The 26,227-nt window shown below is 38.2% G+C and overlaps 1 protein-coding gene across 1 annotated transcript; it reads right to left on the bottom strand.

Moving 5' to 3' along the window:
- Positions 1–21,480: 21,480 nt before the first annotated feature.
- LOC139938806 (uncharacterized) lies at positions 21,481–23,562 on the bottom strand. The gene has a single exon (XM_071934443.1). The coding sequence runs from the start codon at positions 22,828–22,830 to the stop codon at positions 21,802–21,804; it is 1,029 nt and encodes a 342-aa protein (XP_071790544.1). The 5' UTR covers positions 22,831–23,562; the 3' UTR covers positions 21,481–21,801.
- Between the last annotated feature and the right edge of the window lie 2,665 nt (positions 23,563–26,227).

Here is a 26,227-nt window from a genome sequence, read left to right as displayed (position 1 = left end):
CTTCAGAGGGAGTCGTTTCCCACAATGTGTTTTACTATCATCAGCTCCCCAATGCTCGTTACCAAGTCAGTTTTTAAGTTAATACTTGTTTTGAGTAATTACCAAGCGTGTACCTTCCCTTTAAAGTTCCAATCGTACCTTATTTGGCAGCGCATTTCACAATAACCGTCTCAATGCCCTTCACGATAGTGCCCTATATTCATTATGCCAATAACATTGGGTGCGTTTGATTACTTCTCCGGGTCGACCCCGGGTAGACCCCGGTCTGCCCCGGTGCGTTCGAATAGCTTCGATGTCATTCCATGGGGGCTCACCCGGTTCAGCCACAGAGCTCTTGTCATGGGCTCACCCGAGTGAGTGAACACTGCGGGGTCGACAGAGGGAAGCTAATCGAACGCACCCATTGATTTAATCTTCCTCAGCTCCCTGGGGAACGGTAAACAACCTATTATGGGCAACCGTGGCGCCTCAGGGGATTTTTCATTCACAACGTCAACCTCTACCCTCGCATGTACCCTGGGTCGACCCCGCGGTGTTCACTCGGGTGAGCCCCTGACAAGAGCTATTTGAACGACCACACTCACCCACTCAAGGTGACTTTATTCACCTCGGGTCACCCCCCCCCCCCCCACCCAAGTGACCCATTCCACAAGCAGGATGCAGGGCATTGAGGGCTGACCCGTTTGAGCCCCTGTAATGACGTCAAAGCTATTCGAACGCACCGTGGGGCAGACCGGGTCAAACCATGAAAGCTAAACAAACGCACCCAGTAAAAGTGACTTGCTAAAAAAGGGACACAAATGCAACGATTTGGATTCGAACCCACACTCCGATGACTTAAGCACCAGAACACGAATACGATGCTCTTCACCACTCGGTCATGACAACCTAGACCAGGTCTCGCGTTTCGATATGGACAGGGTGGGAATAGATTAAGAGAGGTTATACGATACTGCGACTGCACGACATTTGAAAGATATAGCTGCGATCCATCCAACCCAACTTATCAGCAAAGATTTCTATACGCGCAATGTTTTCGACATTCGTGGTGTTTCAATGGGAGACTTTGGGACGCTAGGTGGCAGCAGACTTACTATTGTTTACGTAGTTCTGAGCATGCGCACATGACCGAGAACAATGGATTTTACCTGGTAAGTCTGCTGCCACCAAGCGTCTCAAAAGTCCCACATTAAATTCACTGCCGGGTCTTTTGCTGTTCATTTCTCTCAATTGCCTTTTTTTTCCTTTTACCTGTATAATAAAAAACAGTATTCCCCTGAGACAACAAGTAAGCCTACACTCAAGCATAGCTGAGCCAGGTAGGTAGCAGCTGCAACCTGCACGTGTGGAAATACATGCAGAGCGTATCCTTTACCTAATAACGTGCAACAAAACATACACCTATAATTGATTTGCATCTGATGAAGAAAAAAAATTGTGTATAGTAAATAATACATAAAGATTCGCCGCATAATCACTCGAATGACTCTGCAAATAAATCCGATAAGATTTTCCCCTTGGGATCTTAACGAAACGAACAATCTAAAGTCGCCCTTCGGGACAGTGCACCTGCGGATAAAGTGGCTGATTATATAAGAAATTGCAATATGAATGACAATTTACACAGATTGCCCTCTAACCAGGGCTCTAGAGCTATATTATTATTATTATTATTATTTATGTGGCCCTTTCACAAAGTACAATAACAATGTCTACAAACAAAATGTTAGCTATCAAAAAGTCTGGTCCCGAATGATGAACATAAGGTTTGGATACAAAAAAGTAACCTGTGAAAGATAAAGTGGGTAAGGTGGGTAAAGACAGGAAATGGGGTGGGAGAGGGAGAAAGGCACAGAGAACACCCATTTCAAGCTGCCTTCGGCTCGGGCCTTTATATCGCACGGCAATTCGACCATGCCTGTTTTAAACGAACGTGAAAGAAACTAGTAGCTACCCTACTATTCCCTTATCTAAGAACTAGAAGTGGAAGGCACTAAAAACTAACCTCTACAGCAGTTCGGAACTTTTCGTGTGCTCTCGGAACATTCCGGCACGGTTCGCGACGATCCCCGACGCAGCAGGTTTGGGGAGTTGTTACATAAGAGTGGACTAACCACTAGGACCTGGTTGTTAATGATTTCATGTCTAAAAGATGCAAGTACTGCTTCAGACCTATTTATTCAAGTACATTTGTAGCAGCAGGTTTGGGGAGTTTTTACATAAGAGTGGACTAACCACTAGGACCTGGTTGTTAATGTTGTCATGTCTAAAAGATGCAAGCATAAAAAAAAAAAAATGCAAAATGACGTCATAAGGTCATTCTCGCTCGGGTATTCTCCGATGGGCCGAACCGCTGTGGAGTTTAGTATTTAGTGCCTTTCACTATAAGTAGCTAAAAACACAACAAAGCCACAATAGCATGTCGCATTGTGCGACATTTCTGCATAATATAGCTGACTTTTGTGAAGCAATAAAGGCCTTCTAAAAGCATATCCGTAAAACTGGGCATTAGGCCCAAATTCTGGGGGTAAAAAAGAGTAGCTAAGCACACTAAACACTTTTGCTTGTGGTTATCCACCATGATACCCTTTCCCATGTTACTGTCTTTGATTAGTTTCATGCTTATTGTTTTGCTTAGCAGCAAATTGTCAGCAAAATAATTTCTAGCATCTCCATGATGGTTCTGAACTTAATTCCAAAACGTGTGTATAAAGCGTTTACAAATAATGCTTTGCAGATTATATTACACTGCTCCTCCCCATTCGTTATTCAGTGGTAAGTAGTTCTGCAGCTTTTCAGCTATATGAAACTGATTGTCTCAGTAATTAAATATCCATTTTGCATGGCGCAAACTGTCTTGTTGAGAACACAAAATGGCCACCGAACAGAAGATTCCTCATCTCTCATTAAAGCCTGCGTCATCGATTCGACCCAGGCAGTGAGTATACGGTTTTGGCGTGTAGCTAAATTCTCCTAGGGAGAAGAGGGGAAAGAAGAAACGTTTTCGTAATAATCTCGAACAAGTTTTGTCTGTCTTCAAAAGCGAAAAAAACAATCAACACCCCTCTATCATTCTGCAAACAACGACATTACCCCAAAGGATATTTTAATGACACGGTTTTGTCACCATAGTGTCCTCGCTTGGATTATGTTATTCCTGCATCACGGGATCCTTCAAATCTTTCCTCTCTATACCTGACAGTGCGTATAATACACTCAGACCATCTAACAGTAAGTCCCAATGCCAAGGTGAATTTCATTTTCCCTTGAAACAAAAATTCTTTGGATCGAAAAATTAAGCACGGAACAAGAATTGAAGATCCTTGCATCAGACCACGAATAATCTTAATTGCATCTTAGCAATTAACATCGACCAAAAATAGATTCATTGCTAGACTAAATTGAGTGGACTGTAAATTTGTTATAGAATTCAACCGGCATCTGTATTCACAACACATAAAACACACCTTCTACTAGGACGATGTCTTCCCAAAGTCAACTCAAAGAAAACTGTTTTGAGTTGTTGGACTAGACAAAACAGTACGTACATTAAAGTCTGTTTCAATTTAACGTTTTGAGGTTTTGGGTTTGGGTGTTTGTTTTGGGTTTTGTTTTTCTGTTTGTTGGGGGTCTCTAATTTTGTTTTTGGTAGTTTTTTGCTAAATGAACTTTATTTGCATTAAGTTGCTTTTGACACTTGTTATCATCTTCTTGATAGCTAAATGAAGGCCAAATTGAACGAACAGCCAACAAAAACCGCTACCTATTATCTAGACATTAAGTATCATAATAATATGTAAATGCCGATGATACCCTCAAGCTAACAGCTTAACCATTCAAAATCTCCCACCATTGGGCATTGGACGACGACACCAACAACAAACACAACGAAGACGACAACAACAAAATTAACAAGAACGACAGCGACGACGACGAAGACGACGACGACGACAGCAACAACAACAACAACAACAGCAACAACATCAACAACATCAACAACAGCAACAGCAACAGCAGCAGCAGCAGCAGCAGCAGCAACATTAACAACGTAAACATCAACAACGTAAACATCAACAACAAAAAACGCAGTTTGAAACGCAGCTCAAAAAATGAAACGTTTTCACGAATTACCCATTATTAACAGAACCCATCAGTCACTCACTCTTTGCCATTTAATATTCCTGTCACACACGCATGTTATTCAAAAAAATACTTCGCTGCAAATTATAATCAGAGTGGGGATACAAATAATATATCTGGATCGATATCTGGTCGTGTTTGGTGAACACTTCTCTTATGATTAGCATCTACGTTTTGTCGAGTGTCAGTTTTTCATTATGAAAAATAGTCTTCGCGTGCATGCGGCTTATGCAAACATGAAACAGTTGTTGACGGCATACAACGTAATACTGGTCCGTGGTTCAGCTGTTTTAATACAAAAAAGAACCGCGGTCGATGTTGTTTTGCCTTGTTCTGGTAAAGAAAGTTGGTTTATACTATTGCGTTTGAATCATATTGTATTGTTATTGTTGTCGTCGTCATCGTCGTCTTCGTTGTTGTTGATGTTGCTATTGCCGTTGATGTTGTTTCTGTGTTGTTATTGCCATTGTTGATGCCGTTGCCATTGTCGTTGTCGTGGTCGTTGCCGTTGTCATCGGCGTCGTCGCTGTTGATGCTGATGCTGTTGTTGTTGCTGCAGCTGCCGTTGCTGTTGCTGTTAAATCATAATGTTGTTGTCGTTGTCGTCGTCGTCGTCGTCGTCGTTGTCATCATCGTCGTTGCTGCTGCTGTTGCTGTTTATGCTGTTGCTGTGGCTGCAGTTAAATAAGTTGCTGTTGATGTTGCTGTTGATGTTGCTGCTACAGTTGATGTTGATGATGCCGTTGCTGCTGCTACAGTTGCAGTTCATGTTGTTGTTGCTGCTGCTACAGTTGCAGATCATGTTGTCGTTGCTGCTGCTACAGTTGCAGTTCATGTTGTTGTTGCTGCTGCTACAGTTGCAGTTCATGTTGTTGTTGCTGCTGCTACAGTTGCAGTTCATGTTGTCGTTGCTGCTGCTACAGTTGCAGTTCATGTTGTTGTTGCTTCTGCTACAGTTGCAGTTCATGTTGTTGTTGCTGCTGCTACAGTTGTAGTTCATGTTGTTGTTGCTGCTGCTACAGTTGCAGTTCATGTTGTTGTTGCTGCTGCTACAGTTGCAGTTCATGTTGTTGTTGCTGCTGCTACAGTTGTAGTTCATGTTGTTGTTGCTGCTGCTACAGTTGCAGTTCATGTTGTTGTTGCTGCTGCTACAGTTGATGTTGATGTTGCCGTTGCTGTATGATCATGTTGCTGTTGATATTGATGTTGATATTGTCGTTGTTGTATGATCATTGTTGCTGTTGAAATTGATGTTGCTGCTGCTGTTGCTCTTGGTTTTGCTGTTGTTGTTGCCTTTGTCATGGTCGTTGTCATTGTCGCTGTCCCTATACAGGATATCGCCACTCATTAACAACAAAAATTAAACACTAATTTTCAAAAATAAATCTAAGGCATACATGACAAGGGATGAAAATAAAGACTTTAGTTTGCCATATGAAGAACCACTCTGCATGATACTGTCTAGACTAACACGCGCTTCCAACTTATCTGTATTTTTCAAGGTAGCCAGATCAGCTGATCAATCAAATTATAAAATACCTAGCAGGGTAACTGTTTGTCAGCACTCGCAGTCACGCTTACAAACTCAACGTCTAGTTGCAATAATCAAGTTGTGTTTGTTGTTTTTTCGTCCTCATGTAAAGTGAGAGCAAGTTTGCAGATTCCTCAACAAAAGCTTGCTCCTCTCAGCAGTTTTCTAAGTGGTTTCCACTCTGTGAGTGCATAATCATTGTCGCTATCAAACCATACATGTGTAGCTTAACCGGATTCAGGACAAGCCCTCTGCGTTACATGAATGGGTTGCTGAATGAAAAAAATAGTACAATATTCTCTTATGTCAGTCCACCATGATCTCGTGTCTTGTATTTCTATCATCAATATTTTTATTAGGCGTAAATGATTTTTCTTGTGAATGTTTTAAATAAAATGTGTCAATGAAATTTTCATTTACGGACTGTTTACCTTTATTTAGTGTGCATTTCTGTAAAAAAAATAAATTCTCAGATTTCATCTGTAATGTTCAATATTGTAAGATTTATGCCATACAGCTGTTGACTGTAATGTGGTTTTAGCAATAACTCAATCAGAACAAACAAATAAAACAAATTCTGCAACAACCTCAACAAATGATTCAGGTCAGTTTGTATTTTGTCCTTCGTTGTGTATGTTATAACATGGACTTTCTCCAAGGTTATTACAATAAAACCTGAGTGGGCAGGCTCAGCCGTATTGGCCTTTTCAGAGAACAGATTGGCTGCCATAAGACAAAGAAGTGAAATCTATTCTTCTATCTTACAATAGACATTGTCGTGTTCGTGACGTAATTGAACCGTTACATAGACGTCACGCCGTCTCCAACCAGCTAGCTCCAACGATTGCAAGTAAAACATGAAGCTAGTTTCAGTGGGGATTTACGTAAAGGCCTAATTGAAATATATTTTAACCACTAATTGCAAAGTCTTAATATCCATGCAGTAATCAGATTTCTGCCTTGATGATATACGTTTGGTAATCACCATTAAAATTAATTGCGTTGCAAACTTTTGGTTAGAAGACTTTAGCAGCTTTCGAGAATGTATAAAGTATTTTGAGAAACATTTCACTACAAAGTTTTTATGCCCCAAATATTATTTTCTTCTGAGAAGCGTTAGCGCGGTAACGTTTCTCGGAGTTTGTATTCCTGTGAGAGATTATTTATACTACGCGAACATAAATATTTACTCCGGATTTTCGACGATTTTTTAAAAACGTGACACTTTCGAAATGAAATTTTTAGATGTTAATTTTATTTTATTCTTCTACATTTTTGGATTTTTTTAATTTTGAAGAACAACAAAGGTTTTCAAAATCACAGAGCAATGTTATCAGGAGAGTCGCGTAAATCCGTTAAATCAATTATTTTGTGACATTGTTTTACTTATTTATCAAACACTACAACACCTCACGAAGTAATAGTCCAAGAGAATCGTTCATTATCTTCAAACCTCGTAAGTTTAAAGGATTTGGGTACTTTTTCAAAATGTCCACAGATTTACATTGATAGTGGAAAGCTTCCCTTCAAATATTACTAACTAAAGTTGTGTAGTTTTTGAGCAATGGGTAAAACAAGTCACAAAATAGTTTTGGTCTCATGAGACCAAAACTATTTTAGCATGTAAAATCCCCTTAACCAGTTATGATATTATACCAAAACCATAGCATAACTGATTTATACGTTTTTACATGCTAAAACCGAGACGAAAATTATTACTTTTACTCATTTCTCAAAAACTACAGCACCTCAGTGAGTAAAATTTCAAGGGAAGCTTTCTACTATCATAATCTTAAAACTGTGTAAGTTTAATGTATATCTGTGGACATTGTGTTTTTTGTTAGGAAAAAGTACATATACCCTTTAATGTAAATCTGTGGACATTTGTTGTGTGTGTTCTACAAAACAAAAGTACCCGGACCCTTTAAACGTCTTCCAGCTTATGAGTCGGAGGCAATGGAACATATATGTTCCGTATATATACGTTACTATTATTGACATGTAACGAGGTGTTTAATCGTTTTATCATGCCTGATTAACCAATAATAAATGCCAAGTTGAGCGGAACATTCCCCCTTCCCTGGGTACCCTTCACAATAAATGACTTTGTGAAACTCTTCAACAGACAACAGTAGAGATTAATGTGAAATATCATATCCTTTCGGGCTATGATTTATCATCATTTCAGTTTATTTAGTTATGTCACAACATTTATTCTCAATTTACTTATGTTTGACTAGTCTTGCTGAAAAAAATTATTTCAATATGAGCGGGATATTTTATCAAATGTTATTCAAGTAGGGTGAGCTTTGTGGAGGGAAACTATGCTAATACTAATATTTGAACACTTTGAATGTTTGGAGGAAGGACATTTATTGAATAAATGAATCAACCATTCGATTACCAAATCGGGTATTTGAGATAATTTAAATTCACTTAGTTTTTGTTTAACTACCACTGAATTATGACAGGTTACTGTTCCAAATAAAGACGATGTAAATCTTTTTTTTCTTCTTTTTTTTCGAACAGCGGTCGATTTGTTCTAATCATATACAAAGGGAGAGCATGCACATAATTAAACTGACCTGTGAAAATTACCTGTTAAGGTGGTAGCGTTTTGGGGATATCGCCGACAATCTGGAGTGGTTGCAGGAAGAATAATCCGTATTGGAATACAACATGTAAGAAACGTTGCATGCAGAAACGTTGTTCAGAAATGTTTTTTAATCCCTCCCTTTAAAACCACTTTACTGTGAAGGAAATTATTTCTCGAAAATGTGAAATCAACAGCTGCATTGAGTTTTTTTTTTTTTGTTCATCAACGAAGACGAGCAGAGTATACGCATTTCTTAATATTTATGCACGGGGTACGTCACAATGTCAATCCAAAACGAGGCGATAGGCGCAGCCACTGCAAGTGGTGCGGACGTGCGCCCATAGCCTCATTTTGGGTAAGAATTATGACGTCATGCATAAAATAATATTAAGAGAGGCGTATACTGTTCGTTACGTCAAGACCAAACCGGCTCATTTCAGACCCAACACCCACCCTAAGAGATTTACACATGGTTGTACCCGCAAGTTTACTATTTATTTATAGTCTCTCCTTTTTTTCTCCACACCATGCAAAGCTTCAAAAAGTGGGAGCAGTTACTAATAAACCAACAATATAATACCTCAATTCATGGTAGTTTGATTCTAAGGCATTTCCTCTGAACTGATGGTGTTTGTGTCATCCACATCCTTTCTAGGCCCAATCATTACAACTCAGCGAGATGTAAACACGATCATAAGCATATAGAAAATGATTTGAACTTTGATTTTAAAAATGACGATACTATCGAAGCTGTTTGCATGCTCGCTCCAGCAGTACTTATGAATTCTGCTTTTCTTTAACGATGACACGCACAAAACTATTGTTGTGTGTTTACTGCTAGGCAAGATAACTTCCTCTGGATAACGCAAAAGTTGTCCATTAGGGACACCGTTAGGGGAATTCTAATTAAAGCCCGGGGCGCTCTACAAAAGAAATTGTGTTCAGAAGTAGTAAACGGTTTACCGATTGTTGTTATCCTGATGCAGTTCGTGCTTTTAATGGGAACTGGTTTGTCATTAGGTAAGTTTTCTTCTGCTATAATTGTATATTATGTCAAGATTTTTTATTTTTTGTATGTTCTTTGTGAGGTTTTTTTAATGAAATTTCGTTATTGTAATTTTCTAGACAACTCGAGGTGCACTACAACTTACGATGGAATTGGTTTTTAACATTTAGAACATTGGCTGATTTAATACATTCTGGTAATTATCGTATCTTATCTTAAAAACACTGGACACTATTTGCAATTGTCAAAAACCAGTCTTCACAGTTTGAAAGACAAAAACACACTTGTCGCACCATGGTCACACGAAGTTGTGTGTTTTCAGATGCTTGATTTTGATACCTCAAATTCTAAATCTGAGGTCTCGAAATCAAATTCGTGGAAAATTGCTTCTTTCTCGAAAACTACGTCACTTCAGAGGGAGCTGTTTCTCACAATGTTTTATAATATATCACCCTCTCCCCATTACTCGAACTCAAGAAAGGTTTTATGCAGCTGAATATTTTGAGTAAATACCAATAATGTCTACTGCCTTTAACTTTACGGGGACAAAGGAGAGAACAAACTATTTCTCCGCACAGCCGGGATGTGTACCGCCGTTGATATATTCATTGCGATACATATGTTTTATTATGGTGTGGGTTCGAGTCTCATGTCATAACACTTGTATCATTAAGCAAAGACACTTTACCATGATGATTCGTCCTTCGGATGGGACGTAAAGCCGGTGGTCATGTGTGCTGTGTAACTCCCGTACAAGAATCCACTACACTTGTTTCCTGATTTGATCGGCAGCATTATTGCGCCACATCACCTTTAAACCAATAGATTGTGCTATATGAAAGGTCTCATAATTCAAACGTAGTTCAACAAACCTTGCAGGGAAATACTGTATGTTAAAGGCAGTGGACACTATTGGTAATTGTCAAAGACTAGCCTTCATAATTGGTGCATCTCAACATGTGCATAAATTAACTAACCTGTGAAAATTTGAGCTCAATCGGTCATCAAAGTTGCGAGATAATAATTAAATAAAAAAACACCCATGTCACACGAAGTTGTGTGCGTTTAGATGGTTGATTTCGAGACCTCAAGTGCTAAATCTGAGGTATCGAAATCAAATTCATGGAAAATTACTTCTTTCTCGAAAACTATGGCACTTCAGAGGGAGCCGTTTCTCACAATGTTTTATACTATCAACATCTCCCCATTACTTGTCACCAAGTAAGGCTTTATGCTAATAATTATTTTTAATTAATTACCAATAGTGTACACTGCCTTTAAAGCGCACTGAGCGTCACTGATGAGTGACGAATATGCGCACTATAATAGGAAGCCGATGTTATATTATACAGTATATCTGCTACGTGCCGTTTCCTCTGCGTCAACATAGTTTTTGGAATACTTTTAAAAACTGACCATTTTGACTCAATTATACAAGCCAGATCAAACCGGGGTTGAGAAGCTGTAGCGTACTATGACCCAGTTGGAGAGTTTGTGGAGCACGATTAAAAACTGACCATTACTTGACTCAATTATACAAGCCAGATCAAACCGGGGTTGAGAAGCTGTAGCATACTATGACCTAGTTGGAGAGTTTGTGGAGCACGATTAAAAACTGACCATTACTTGACTCAATTACACAAGCCAGATCAAACCGGTGTGGCGGTTTCAGTCTTCCGCCGTGTTCAGTGTTTTCCGGGTGACGTAGTCGGTCATATCTGCACGTTGTTTGAACGGTTTTAGCTTTCCGGCGTGTTCAGTTTTCCGGGTGACCTCTCAGATACCGCCGCGAGTATACCCTGGCGAGTAATGTAGTTCTCTCAGCAGTGACCCCACATTGTTTATATTACGATTCTTTTCTGTGTAGTCACATAATCTCTTGTCCTATCTTTACATGTATTCATGGGAACAACTTCAGGCAGGTCACACTCTGCAGGCATAAAAAACAACTCATACGATCCACGCGTTTGCCGCTAGTTGCACTCGACTCGTGGACGCCGCCATGACAGCTACCGGAGGGTAACGGATAACTCAATACGGCACTAAAAATGAACTACTTTCGCTTGCTGTGCGCAGGCATCGCATGACGTAATGCTACCGTATTTGGTCATTCGGAAAACTGAACACAGCGGAAAGTTGAAACCGCCACACCTGGGTTAAGAAGCTGTAGCATACTATGACCCAGTTGAAGTTGTGTGTGGGGGGATTTTGTGGGGTTCGGCTTAGCTCACTTTTATAGTTAAAGATCCAATTTGCTACACATTGTCCTTGCAGCTCTCGAATTCATTTTGACAATTGTGTGTGGGTGAGTACGGGTCTTGACGTCTGTGGTTAAACACATCCGTTAATCATAATATTATTACGTGTTTATGCTTATCAAATTACGCTATTAGAGGGTAGCTGTTGCCAATGGTCAAAACCGTATAAAAGGCTAACAATAACAGCGTTCTTACATCTTCCTAGAATTGAATTTTCCTCTGTAGATCCGCAGATATAAACACCTTAAGCAAAATAAATGTCAGTTTCTTAAAAAAATAAAATATTATGACTATAAGCCTGTATTTTTTTCTCAGCCTTGTGCATGTTTTTTTTTTTATCAAATCGACCTTTTTCATTATTTGAACCTGCGGAGAGAAATAAAATAACAGTAATACTTATATTAGCAGTATTTGACTCCAATATTTGCAACAAATTCGTTGGAGTCAAGCAATCACAAAAAACCCATACTGAACGATTATTGTTATTATTTGTTGTTGTATTTTGGTTCCCGTTGATTATGAAGATTGGCTTTATCACCAATTTAAATAAATTTGGATTCAAATTAATTTAGTTGCAAGCTGACGGGATGGGATAAGCTACAGCTAGCATGGTGTACGTGGTTAAGATGGTTCAAGTTTATGTGCATAAGTTACGGTAGTAAAAGCGAGTAACAAAATTAATGAACAACCAATTGCTGTCCTTCCATAGGTAATTTTTTTTCCATTATTTGAAACAAATTGTATAGGCATTGGAAATAATTTCTTAAAACTCTCTTAGATAATGTTTATGATTTGTTTTATTGTGGCAAATAATTATCGTTTACATCAAAATATGATACATACTAGCTTATATAAGAGCAAGTCAGAGACAATTTAAAAGGCAAAATCAGTAGTTTGTAGATAGTTCAAATCGTTGATAAAATTATATTAACATCACACCAAACATGATGAAGCACTTTCCATGCGTCAGGTTAACATTTTCTTCTCAAAAAGATTGCAACTTGTAAGTACCCAAAGTACAGCCAAAAGGTACACTAGTACAAAATGATCCCCTTTTCGTTTTGTTTAATGTTACAAATCTAAACTTGCTTTTCCTGTTTAGTAAAGTTTAACAATGGTCTTTGAATACTATAAATAATTGTCCCCAAGTCTTATTACAAAAAAAGTACCACGTTGAAGTTTTTAAGCCTCCTTGTATAGGTATTTTTTTTTAAGTTGAATTTGCAAGTGTTTTTTCTTTCATAATTTTCTCGCAACTTCGATGACCATTTGAGCCCAAATTTTCACAAGCTTGTTATGTTTATGCTTATGATGGGATCACCAAGTGAGAACTGGTTTTTGACAATATTACCAAAGTGTACAGTGCCAAGGGGGAAATATAATGACCGTCTAAAGATGCCTCAAAAAGTGGGTGGTTTTTCTTCTACTTCGTGAACTATCACGGTCCGCCATTTTGTGGAGTCAAAACTTCGGTTTAAACGGCGGACCGTTTTAGTTCACGGAACGAAAGAAAAACCACAACATTTCAAGGCACATTGGTGATGATCATTATGTTATACGTTTAAAGTATTTTCTTGGTTAGATAACATATGTATCTTGACGCTTATTATAGCACAAAACGCAGAATCCAATACAACGTGTCACTATGGATTGCACATGACGTCATTGACCGCCATCTTTGATGAAACGTGCACGCGTGAAAGGCTATCATTGGCGTAGAGTTGTGGGCAGCTTGTACACGCGTCCACTTTTGGATTGTTTACCGTCACTTACGGCGGTCGTTTACGCTATATGCAATTTCGATAATATTAAACCAAACCTTGGAGTATGTTTTTGCTTTTTTATATTTTTAATCATTGTTGTTGTTGCTTTGCATACAGGGATGAAAACTAGATCAGAAACAATAGTCATGAATTTATGGAAAGAACAAACACAACAACTGCACTAGCGAGATCATAACAAAGTCTAGGTCATTTCACAAGATTAAGATGCACACAGCACAGCACAAAGCTCGATCCTGAACGTGCCCGTGACATTTCAAAGCAAAAATTCAACCTCGTCAGCACAAAAACTCACGAGGTCGACCATTGTTATGAGCTAAAAAGCAGCTACGTCGTTGCAAATTGCATGCTCGGAACTACAATGTCCCTTTTAGTGCAATTTGTTTGGCTTTTGTTAAACTGCTTTTGTATATATTATTTAAGCTTTATGTGCCCGAGTTGCCTCAAGGGAAGGTACACGTTTGGTAATTACTCAAAACGATTATTAGCTTGAAAACTGACTTGGTAATGAGCATTTGAGAGCTGATGATAGTCATGAACATTGTAGGAAACGACCCCTTCTGAAGTAACGTAGTTTTTGAGAAAGAGGTAATTTCTCACTAAAATAATAAAAGACTTCTCTTTCATTCCTATCTGAAAGCACACAAATTCGTCATACAAGGGTTTTTTGTTCTTTCATAATTTTCTCGCAACTTCGATGACCAATTGAGCCCAAATTTCCACAGGATTGTTATGTAATGCTTACGATGGGATACACCAAGTTAGAACACTGGTGGTCTTTGACATTTACTAAACGTGTACAGTGCTTTTAGGCAGAGCATTTTCCTTAACAACTGCTAAGCAGCGTTGATCAGAATACCATTAAAAAAATTACATGTGACATTGTAGTGTGGCTGGAAACGCTATCCTGGTAAGCACAATTATGTCGTGCTTATATTATACAGCTCCCCATCGCTCGTGACCAAGTAAATTATTTTGACAACGATTATTTACCAACGTTCAGAGCCTTTAAGGACCCTTGGATCATAGCGTTTATGAAATTGCACTTTAAGACACTAGACACTATTTGTTATTGTCAAAGACCAATTTCTCACTTGTTATAATTTGAGCTCAAATTGATAAGAAGATAATTTGAAAGAAAAAAACACCCTTGTCACACGAAGTTGTGTGCTTTTAGATGTTTGATTTCGAGACCTCAAAATCTAATTCTGAGGTCTTGAAATCAAATACATGGAAAATTACTTCTTTCTCGAAAACTACGTTACTTCAGAGGGAGCCGTTTCTCACAATGTTGTATGCTACCAACATCTCTTCATTGCTTGTTGTTACCAAGTAAGATTGTATGCTGATAATTATTTGGAGTAATTACCAACTGTGTCCACTGCCTTGAATTACCTTATAGTTATGAGTAGAGGAGATGTAATTTTTCTCTCTATACCTATCACATATCTGATCATATTTTGTACGATGTGTACATGAAGTAATGTGCACATATGACGAAGTAAATGTTGCAGAAACGTGAAGAATAATCCCGACAGATAAATAGGCCTAAATAATGTCCAAGATGTAAATAGGAACCATTCAAATTTAAATTTAAGGTCAAGGCCCAGTGATAAGGTCTGTGCAAAGTTAGCGAAGTACAATACACTGGCTACAAATAAAGATTCGTATATTAATGTAAAAAGTCCTTCTAAACAAATAAATAGGGCTAAATAAATGTCCAATATAGAAATATAAACATTTCCAATTAGTTGATGATGATATGACGTGTCTTGCAAGAAATATATTGGCCTAAATAAATTTCCACTATATATATAATAACTATTCCAAATAAATTCCTGTTTAAGGCCTTATTAAATTCACGTGTTTTGTGAAGAAAAGAAAAAGAAAAAAAAACAATAAATTGGAAATCCTTTATCATTCATTGTATAAATTCATTGTTTTCTTATATAGTTTCTGAGTTTGACTTAAACTCGTATAAATGAAATCTCTACAAATGTAGTTTTGTAACACAATTTGTTCTATTGAAAAGTTTGATTTAACTGTGTGTCTGTTTTTCTCAACATTATAAAAACGAGCAAATATAAAGTTTTCACGGTATATTTACACCAATTTGACGTATAACTAATGTCTTTAAAACGCTTAATTTTATTTAAACGGGTCGTTGTTGTTAGAAATTTGTGCGGGTTTCCGTTTTATATCTTACTCATAAACATTTAAACTAAAACAGTTACTTTTACTTAGATTCTGTTTGTGAATATTTATAATCTTGTTAAAAAAAACGTATCATTAAAAATATTTATGTTTACATTTTGTACTCTTTGGCGTTATGTTGTATAAAACTAACACACACCGATTACTCATAAGAAAAATGTTTTAATAAACAAATATACAAACTGCACTTGATTATAACAAAAACATGACAGGCCAAAATGCTGACATAATTTTATGTTTGTTTCGTTTGGGTACATAGTAGTACCCAGGGTACAACCAAGTTGCCTTATACTGAGTTGCTTCCATTTGCATTTATGGATAATTACATCGCGCAAACATCACCTAGGGGCCAATTTCATAGAGCTGCTTAAGCACAAAATTATGCTTAAGAAAACAAAAATCATGCTTAGTAAAATCAGATTACCGGCCAGGACTCTACTCAGTTGTTATGCTAAGTAAACAACAGCTAACTACAAGTCACAAGCAATGTATATGTCATGAAATTTTGTCCAGTAACATGTGTAAAATAAGCAAGCTATTTTCGTGCTTAAGCAAAATTTTTGCTTAAAGCCAATATACACTTTCGGTAAACAGTATTGTCCAAGTCCCACATTTCATTTATCACAACTTATATATAAAATCACAAACCTGTGAAAATTTAGACTCAATCGGTCATCGGAGTCTGGAGAAAATAACGGGAAAACCCACTCTTGTTTTCGCGCGTTTCGCCGTGTCATGACATGTGTTTCAAATAAATCCGGAATTCTCGCTATCGAGAATTGATATTGTTTTAATGTTTTCTCAAAAAGTAAAGCATTTCATGGAACAATATTTCAAGAGAAGTCTTTCACCATTACCTTCTGTAAAAAACCTGTAAATTATTTGTAAATCTGTGAACTCTTTTTTTTTCATGGAACAATATTTCAAGAGAAGTCTTTCACCATTACCTTCTGTAAAAAAACTGTAAATTATTTGTAAATCTGTGAACTCTATTTTTGTCTGTACCGAAAGTGTATAATGGCTTTCAGCAGCCCTATGATATTGGCCCCAGATCATAAGGTAATAATCCATGTCGCCTATTGTGTATTTCTGTTTACAGAACAGTGCACACAAAAACAACTAATATTGCCGTGAACACATACATTAGATATTACCAATTCAAAAAATATATATTCCAGCATGCAGACATACCACGCTTCGCTATAATGAAATAGCTTTCTCATCCGACACGAACTTCACATTTCCCTTTTCGAAGTGAAAAATTACCCAAATATAGGTCCTGAGTGCTCCCATTACACTTAATGTGGGATCCGTAAGGCATTTTCACCGTCCGTTAAACTCATTGTTGTTTCCGTTTTGTAGACGACGAAAGTCTTTAAAGGCACTGGATACGTTTGGTATTAAATTGTCAAAGGACCAGTCTTCCCATTTGGTGTATCCCAACATAAATTTAAAAAACTGTGACAATTTTTGCTCACTGTAATCGAATTTGCAAGAAAACGGAAGAAGAACAAAGTCCTTGTTGTATTACTTTGTGTGCTCTCAGATGCATACTAAAAGGCTTCAGCTGAAGTATTTGATTATTTGAGTGAGAAATTACCTCTTTCTAACAAAAACTACGTTACTTCAGAGGGAGGCGTGTCTCACAATGTGTTATACTATGAACAACTCTCCATTGCTTGTCATCAAGTAAGTTTTTATGCTAGCAATGATTTTGTGTATAAATTACCAAAAGTGTCCGGTGCCTTTAACCAGTGTGCCATTATTAGTGTACGTGATAAAAACCCAGTGGAGTGCACATTCCCGCTTATACTTCTATCGTCCGTTGCCGAAGGCGAAATAAAAAAATGTCTCATATATTCGTCGCCATGCAGGCAAGTCTGTATAGACCTGCTGTTACTGTTGCAGTGAGCGAGAGAAAAAAACTCGCGCGTATTCACCGAATTCTCGTAATACTTAACATCAACCATGATCAAATTTCTAAGAGCGGCTGGAGCATACAAAGTAGGCTTAGCACATCAAATTATGCTTACTGGAATGAGGTTGTCAGCCAAAATAACATGTACAACTTGTGACTGGTAACCTGCTCATATCTGCTTAGCATACAATTGTTAAAGGCAGTGGACACTATTGGTAATTACTCAAAATAATTATTATCTTATAAAACCTTTCTTGATTACGAGTTATGGGGAGAGGTTGATAGTATATTATTGTGAGAAACAGCTCCCTCTGAAGTGACGTAGTTTTCGAGAGAAAGAAGTAATTTTCCACTAATTTGATTTCGAGACCTCAGATTTAGAATTTGACGTCTCGAAATCAAGCATCTGAAAGCACACAACTTCGTGTGACCATTGAGCGACACGGGTGTTTTTTATTTCATTAATATCTCGCAACTTCGACGACCGATTGAGCTCAAATTTTCACAGTTTTTATTATCTTATGCATTAAATGTTGAGATACACCAACTGTGAAGACTAGTCTTTGACAATTACCAATAGTGTCCAGTGTTTTTAAGCATATTTTTTTCTACTAATGCAGCTCTATGAAATTGGGCCCAGTACAGAAAACAGCCATCTGTAATTCATTCAAACGAGAGCACCTTATAATTTCGGCCGCGCAGAAACGAGGGCCAGCATTTCTAAGCGAAGTGGAAAAGTGAATGGTGAATAAAATTCTCGAAAGGCCGTTGATGAAATGAATTTATGAACGTGGTAATTGCATTTTGCCTCTAGTGCCGGATGGGAGAACAATACCACCTGGTCATCAGTGTAGGTTAATGTTTCATGTACGTAGTCAGCACATGCATACAATCATATTATGAGGTTATTATTTTTATTTTTATTTTGTTGGGGGGGGGGGGGGGGGTCAACAATAGTTTAATTATTATTAGTTTAAGAGTAATGTTTGTATTTCCAGGTATTGCCTGGGTTAATTTGAGATTATTTGTTGCTTAATTAAATAAGGTTTATAAATTTAATTTTTCTTGACGTTTGACACGATTTTGTGCACAAATGGCGCTAATGGAGTTTTGGCATAACGAGCTGAATAAATATACGATGTGACTAAATATACGATTCGACTAAATAATAAGATCGTGAAAACAAGTATCATTCGCTGACACGTTTCACATTACAGAGCTAAATGGCTTAGCAAAACAATGCTTGCCAGACTAAGGTTACCAGCCAAATTACCAGTTCCCATGTACAACCTGTGACTTGTATCCTGCTTTTTTTTGTTCAGCAGAAAATGTTTAGGCGATATTTCTGCTTAAAGCAGCTCTATGAAATTTGGCCCAGGTTTTGACCAACCTGATCGCAAGTCTATTACGTGTAGCATGTTAGTACTAAAAGAAGCGCCCCTGCTTGAGTGTCTGAGTTTGTAGCCAAGTACCCGGCAATAGCAAACGTTATCAAACTGCACAATATCCCAATAAAAGCAAAGTCCAGCTTGAACAAGGCCTACACAAAACAATTGGACCTTGATTTCCTGCATGCTTGGTGCGATCCTCAAAGTATTATCATAATTAATTATTGTGACAACACAAACGGCCGCGCCAAAATGCAATGGCACGCTGTAACATTGTCAATGTTCATTCATATTATTATGGGTGATTAAACAACGATCGGTTTTACGTTTGTTCAATGGTGGAATTGCTTTTTAAAAGCACTGGACACTATTGGTATTTCTCAAAGAGTAGCCTTCACAGTTAGTGTATCTCATAGTATACATAAAATTCAAAACCTGTGAAAATTTGAGCTCAATTGAGCAACAAATGTGTTTGTCTATTCTTTAATTTTGTATACTCCTTCAAATTTAAATCAACAATATTTGTGAATTTCTTTTACAGTTTGTTATTTTATGATACACCAAGCGAGAATACTGTTTTTAGACAATTACCAAACGTCTGTAGTGCCTCTTCCCATCAGAGTACATTTTGACATTTCGCAATTCTAAAAAAAAGAATTACAGACTGTAATTGCATCTTTTTTTTTAGATTTGCGAAATGTCAAAGTATTCTGTGGGAAATAAACTAGATTTAGGACGTCTATAGCGTCAGTTTAAATCATATTAAACTGGCTACCCGTTGGGGACCGTTAGCGCCGAGTCTGATGAATCCATAATCACAGAGTCTAATTACATTTCAAATAAAGGTTTAGTGTGGAATGTCTAGCCGAATGTCTAACAAATAAAATATCAGTTATGTTAAAACCCAATTCAGAATGCGAAGAAACCATGTTTCTTGCTTTGGGTTACCTCCTCACATGCTTCTGCCGAAGGCATCGCCTCCCAAATATTTAACCCCACCAAAGCTATAAAAGTAAGTATTAGTTACATTTTAAAATATTTAAGGGAAGGTACACGTTTGGTAATTACTCAAAACAAATATTAACTTTAAAATAGACTTGGTAACGAGCATTGGAGAGCTGTTCATAGTTATATACAACGTTGTGGGAAACGACTCCCTCTGAAGTAGCATATTTTGAGACAGAGGTACCTTCCCACTAAAATAATAAAAGACTTTAAGTCTGATATTACTATCTGAACACACACAAATTCGCCCAACAAGGGCGTTTTTCTCTAATCATTTACTCACAACTTCGATGACCAATTATTTAGCTCAAATAATGTTCACAGGCTTGTCATGTTATACTTATGTTGGGATACACCAAGTGAGAAGACTGGTCTTTGACAATTACCAAACGTGTACCTTGCCTTTAAAAAACTTTAATAATAAATGAAATAGGCCTAATAAATAAAAATTACACATCATTAAAAAACAAAACATAACAAAAATTTAGTGTTATCCCTCACAGTGACGTTAATCAATAATGAAATAGGGTTAAATAATATGAAAACTATACCCACAAATTTGGATGAGAGATACATCGCCGACTCGCAAGATTTTACTTGCAATGTATTTCAGTGACGGAGATTTTTAGTGGATTTTGGAGGGGAAAAAAGCTTCGTGTATCTCCCTCTGCTACAACGTAAACATTGGGAAACCTGTCCTAACAGAGTGTCTCGTACCACAAGAAATAAAAATGAGACCCCCCAAAATAAGTAACTCATTTCAAAGACATGGTACATTACTGGTTTTCAACAGATTCTTTTACATTGAGTTACAGAACCATGGTAAACAAGATTGGCTCATACATGTATCATATAACTTCCGTAACATTAACAGTCCTTTTAAGTAAGTCTGAACGCTCATATAAATGTTGTTTTAATTTTCGCTGTGTCCGATTTATGTCAACAACAGTTTGCTGTATTTATGACAAAGACGTATAATCTTAAACTCGCCGTAATTGTTCAGTCGTCATATTTTGGATGGTATCTTGTTGTTTGTTTTTAAGTAACAAGTGGTGTAAATAGAATTGACATAGTTTAATAAATTATGCTAATGAGTTTTGTGCAGCCAAATGAATAAATGGAGAGCAAACACTGTGGTGGTGATTGTGTAACGGATTAGTTGTTAAAACACATTCGTTTTGACTTTGTATACATTATAGGAAAGTCATGGTATTTTTTGTTCACTAGCTTTAAAAATACCCGAGAGTATTCGTGACTCTAAAAAAGGAAAAGAATAAAAAATACAAGTTCATTCAACTTCAAACAGCTATGACTGTAAAACAAACTTACATCTATAAATAATTTTGAATTATTGCAATTCATTTAAAAATTGCGGCGTTACACATTGCAATGTTTACTCTCAGAATGAAAGAGTAATTCGGCATAATTTTGCGTTTTTACAAAGACGAGGCACGTAGTTAATTAGCACATTAATAGTTAAGGCACTGTCATTGCTCCTCTTCAGTTTATAATATGACGTCAACATGACGTCACTAAACTCATGAATATTCATGACATCGAATGAGATGGATGTCTTCAAATGATTCTCATTGCGAACGTCAAAACTGTTGCTACGTTACGGGAGGCCTGATTCTTCACGGAGAAAACGGAGGCGATTGCCTCCATGCCCCCCCCCCCCCACCCATGTCAATGGCTTCGTGTCCTTGAAATGCTCCAGTAGAATTTTACAATTTCCTCAAAGGGTGCCATTTTTCAAGGAGAAAAAGCCTTAATTGAACTTTTCAAAAATGAAGCATGTACAGGTTACTGTTACGTCTTTGAGAACAGTATTGTCATAGCAAGAGTGTTTTACCAGCAAGGATTACCAAGCAAACGCAGCAATGTTTTGCAATAACACTCACTTATGAGGTCATGATTACGTCATAGACAATAGGAGATTCTGATCACAACCGATCAACAGAGAATCAGCTAAACTCACCAGGTGGATTCAACCACCCATAGCGTTTGTGAGTTTCCACAATGTTATTGAAGCTCTCAAGTGCCTCCTGTTTATTGAATGGTATCTCACCAAAGAGTTTCTTCTTATTTTGACAGATGCGGGCATGGCCTGCGACAAGGGTTGCCCCCAACTGCAGAATGACCGCTTCGATGGTGTAGGAGCTCGACCAGCCCTGTGGGGTGAGTAGCTCCATGCAGATGGCCCCTCCGTCTAGCACGTACCCGTTCTCAATGCGAGGTGCCGTCACTCTGACAAACGGCGGGGAGAAAGGGAAATTGTCCGGGAATGTCATATTGAAGTCAATAGAGGTCGTCTTCGTGACCTGCATGTCGTTGTAAAGTTGAGAGATCGGGTCAACCTCGAACAGCTTGATGTTCCACTCGTAGAGGTTATCCGACACCAGACTTACCTCAAATATAGGGTCATCATTCTCGCTGATGCGACTGACTGCACTGTACTCTTTCATGACGCGACGGTTGCGTACATTCGTCACGTACTTCTTAGTCGGTTGGGGTACATCCTCAAGATCCGATGACGAGATACCCTGTCCGGCCGGTTTAACCCTTGACGTGCTCGGTTCAGACTTATTCTTTAGGATAGGTCCGGATTTACTCCGGACCACCGGTGATTCCGACGATGGGATCATTCCGGGTAATGCCACCGCGGTGTCGTCGGAACAAGTACCATAAGAATCGTCACTGAATCTAACACTATTCATCTCTCGTCGTATATCCGGTTCCTCATTGGTGATGATCATCGCATTTGCACCTCCTCCTCCTCCTCCTCCTTCTCCTCCTCCTCCGATAGCAGCGGGGCCCCCACCAGTAGCACCCCCACTACCCGCCGGGAGGGTGACAGAATTCTCTGGTGATGTCGTACTATCCTGGTTACCTATTCGGAGCTTTTTCACCCGGCTAAACGAGTGTCTTTTCCGGCGAACGCTCGGCGGTGCCCGATTGCTTTGCCGTAGAAGCTTACTCAGCCCGGCCGCCATAATTAAACCTTCGGTCACCACAGCCCGTAATGCTCCCCAATAGCCACGGCGTTTATATCGATGCAAACGATTAGTTTCATGTAGATTTACACAACAGCGGCGGAGCCCACTATACCCGATGATGGAACCTCCTAGCAATTATAAAACTCACGCTTGGCTTGCATGCATACCGGACGTGTCAATAAGATGCCTTGTTGCATACGTCTGTTGTCAGGACATTTTTGAGGAATTGAACGAAGACGACACATTGTATTAAAACCGACGACATCATTGTCACAGTAAAGCGGAATGTTATAATGAGGCTCCACACAACTGAACAATGCATTGAATAATGATGAGGTGCAGTCGAGAAATATTGCGTTCAGACTCTCCTCGCATCATAGCCGCCAGTCTGCTGTATTGATGGGAGTCGTGGTTGGCGAAAGACGACGACCATTGTATAACGCAATGTAGGTTAATGAAACAACTCAATGGTGAATAAATGATGCGTGCCCAACCGCTCGTGCATTTTGAGGACAGGTCAGAAACGCAGGTAAAACATTCCCCCGGTTTTGAGACAGATAGTCCTTCGTACATCAACTCATGAAGCACGCTTTCAGCGGTTGAATTCCTGCTGGAGATGTTCTAAGCCGACGAGAGAGTTATAATGTTTCATGCACATCATGTATCCCTCTCGGATCAGCACATCAATCTCACCCACGAATATCCTTTACCCATTGCACGCACACACTGCGTCAGGTGTGTTGTGCACTAGCACAGTGATATAGATTAACTACCATAGCGAGTGTTTCCTAGCGTGTAGATGGATCAACCCGAGTTCTTGTGTGAGTGTTTGGATCATCAACTACACGTTGTAAAGCCATCCACATCCGCTGAGTCGCCAATTACAGGTGGAGCGGTTTTAATATGTTACCAATGAGCAATGAAACAATGATATTACGCGTAACGGTCTGTGCATGAAGGGGTTCGAGGGACACAACCCGCAATCGAGGGACACTTGTTGAGACCATCCCTAGGGTTAGTGCCTTTTGACATTTTGATGATCATCGATAACGTCTTAATGTACCAGGGGTCGATTTCACAAAGAGTTAGGACCAGTCTTAACTTAGGACTAGGTCCTAGGAGATGTACAAATTGCATGGATAGTCCTAAGTTAGGACGAGTAACTGGTCCTAACTCGAGGTAAGACTAGTCCTAACTCTTTGTGAAATCCACCCCCGGTACATAATGAATGTATTATTTTAGTTTTTAAAGGATGCGGGTACTTTTTCAAAATGTCCACAGATTTTCATTAAACTTACAGGGTTTGAAGATAATGATAGTGGGAAGCTTCCCTTCAAATATTGACAACTGAGGTTGTGTAGTTTTTGAGAAAAGAGTAAAACAAGTCACAAAATAATTTTCGTCTCGGGAAGACGAAAATTATTTTATGTAAAATCCAATTCACCAGTTATGATATTATACCAAAACAATAGCATAACTGGTTAATACGTTTTTACATGCTAAAACTAAGACGGAAATTATTTGTTTTACTTATTTCTCAAAAACTACAGCACCTCAGTAATTAAAATTTAAAGGGGAAGCTTTCTACTACTATCATTATCTTCATACTGTGTAAGTTTAATGTAAATCTGTGGACATTGTGTTTTGTGTTAGGACAAAATACATAGACCCTTTAAAGACGAGTAGCCACCGGGGACGGGATGTATTTGTGCATTAAATAACTCAATTTGTCCATACATTAAACATAGTTATTATACCTGCAGACATAGACGCTGACATCCCAGGAAATGTCATAATTCACAACCTAGCTCACGTTTCAGCAACACTACTGTCATGTCGGTGTTTTATTTCCACTTGTTGCCAATATTATTCTTGCTAGATTGTTTAGCAAGTACGCATACAAATTGTAAATCTTAAAGTTCGGTTAAAAAAAAAAATCTGGTAACATTGTCTCTCATTCTTCTATTACGTCTAGCATTTTTGTTTTCATTTTTAATTCTTGACCTAAACAAGAACAAAAACATGAGTTTAATTGATAGAAATAAAAACAAGTCAGAAAGTGTTGTACACAGGCCTTTCAGACAATGTTGAACGCCATATATCCTATGCAAAGTGTTAACACCAACAGACGGTCACCTTTTCACTGGTTCCAGTTTAACCTGAGAACCCGGATCTGATCACACTTCTTGGTCAGTACGACCCGTAATCTAAAAGTCAAAATGATATAACTAGCCGATTGAAATCCCGTCTTTCAACCGCCTGGCCCAGTACTGGGTCAGCGGTCAGCCGTCGATTTCACCAAAAAAACTATTCCTAACTTAGGATTAATCTTAGGACTTAGGACGGGTTCAGATCCGTATCCAAATACGTAGGACGCATTGAACCCATCCTATTAGCTAGGACGGTTTACTCGTCCTAACTCGAGATTGGATTAATCCTAGCGTTTCGTGAAATCGGCTGCTGGCCCCTTGGAACCTGAAACACAAAATTGTGATCATAGAATTTGTATTGGGCTATTTGCGGTTTAATTTGGGGTTTGTTTTCACACAAAAAATCAAACATGTGCCAGATTTTTGTCCAATGAAATATTTTAGTTTTTGTGTTCAACTTGGGAAAAAAGAGCGAAGTCGAACTGATTTGATTTATCGTTTTTACTTAATATATGGATTGTTTTTGTTAATGTGCACAGATTTACATTATACTTACACCGTTTGAAGATAATGTTAGTTGAAAGCGTACCTTAAATATTAAATGCTGAGGGGCTGTAGTTTTTGAGAAATGGGTAAAACAATGTCATGAAAATACGTTTTTACATGCGAAAATAATTTTCGTCTCATGATCACTGAGACGAAAATTATTTTTATGACATTGTTTTACTCATTTCTCTACAACACCTCAGCAACTAATATTTTCAGGGAAGCTTTCTACCATCATTATCTTCAAACGGTGTAAGTTTAGTGTAAATCTGTTGACATTGTGTTTTTTTGTCCTACAAAAAGTACATAGACCCTTTAACGAAAAAAAAAAAAAAACAGAAATCAAAACTGCTTGCCTTTTTATTATAAACCATAAAATAGAACCGGTTCACTTTTCCCAGCGTCATTCCATTTTTATTAAATGGAATTTACTTGCATTTTTGTGTAAAAATCATGGGGTTAATTCATCACTTAAAGGGGAACTTGTTTGACATTAATGTACGGCAGTTTACCCCCCCCCCCACCCCAATACCCCAAACCAATTTTTCTAAAAACAGATCAGCGAAAATTCAGCTGGATCATGCCACATAAGCAAATAGTGACACTTTTCAAACGTTAGAGGGCAGCAGACCAACATTCTACCGTTCGCAGGTAAACGAAGTTGTGGCCGGCATCTGCCGTACACAGGGACCGCCAAC

The sequence above is a fragment of the Asterias amurensis genome, chromosome 6, assembly GCF_032118995.1.
Source record: "Asterias amurensis chromosome 6, ASM3211899v1".
NCBI lineage: Eukaryota > Metazoa > Echinodermata > Asteroidea > Forcipulatida > Asteriidae > Asterias > Asterias amurensis.
The sequence above is the reverse complement of the archived record's forward strand: the minus strand, read 5'-3'. Positions and strand labels throughout refer to the sequence as shown.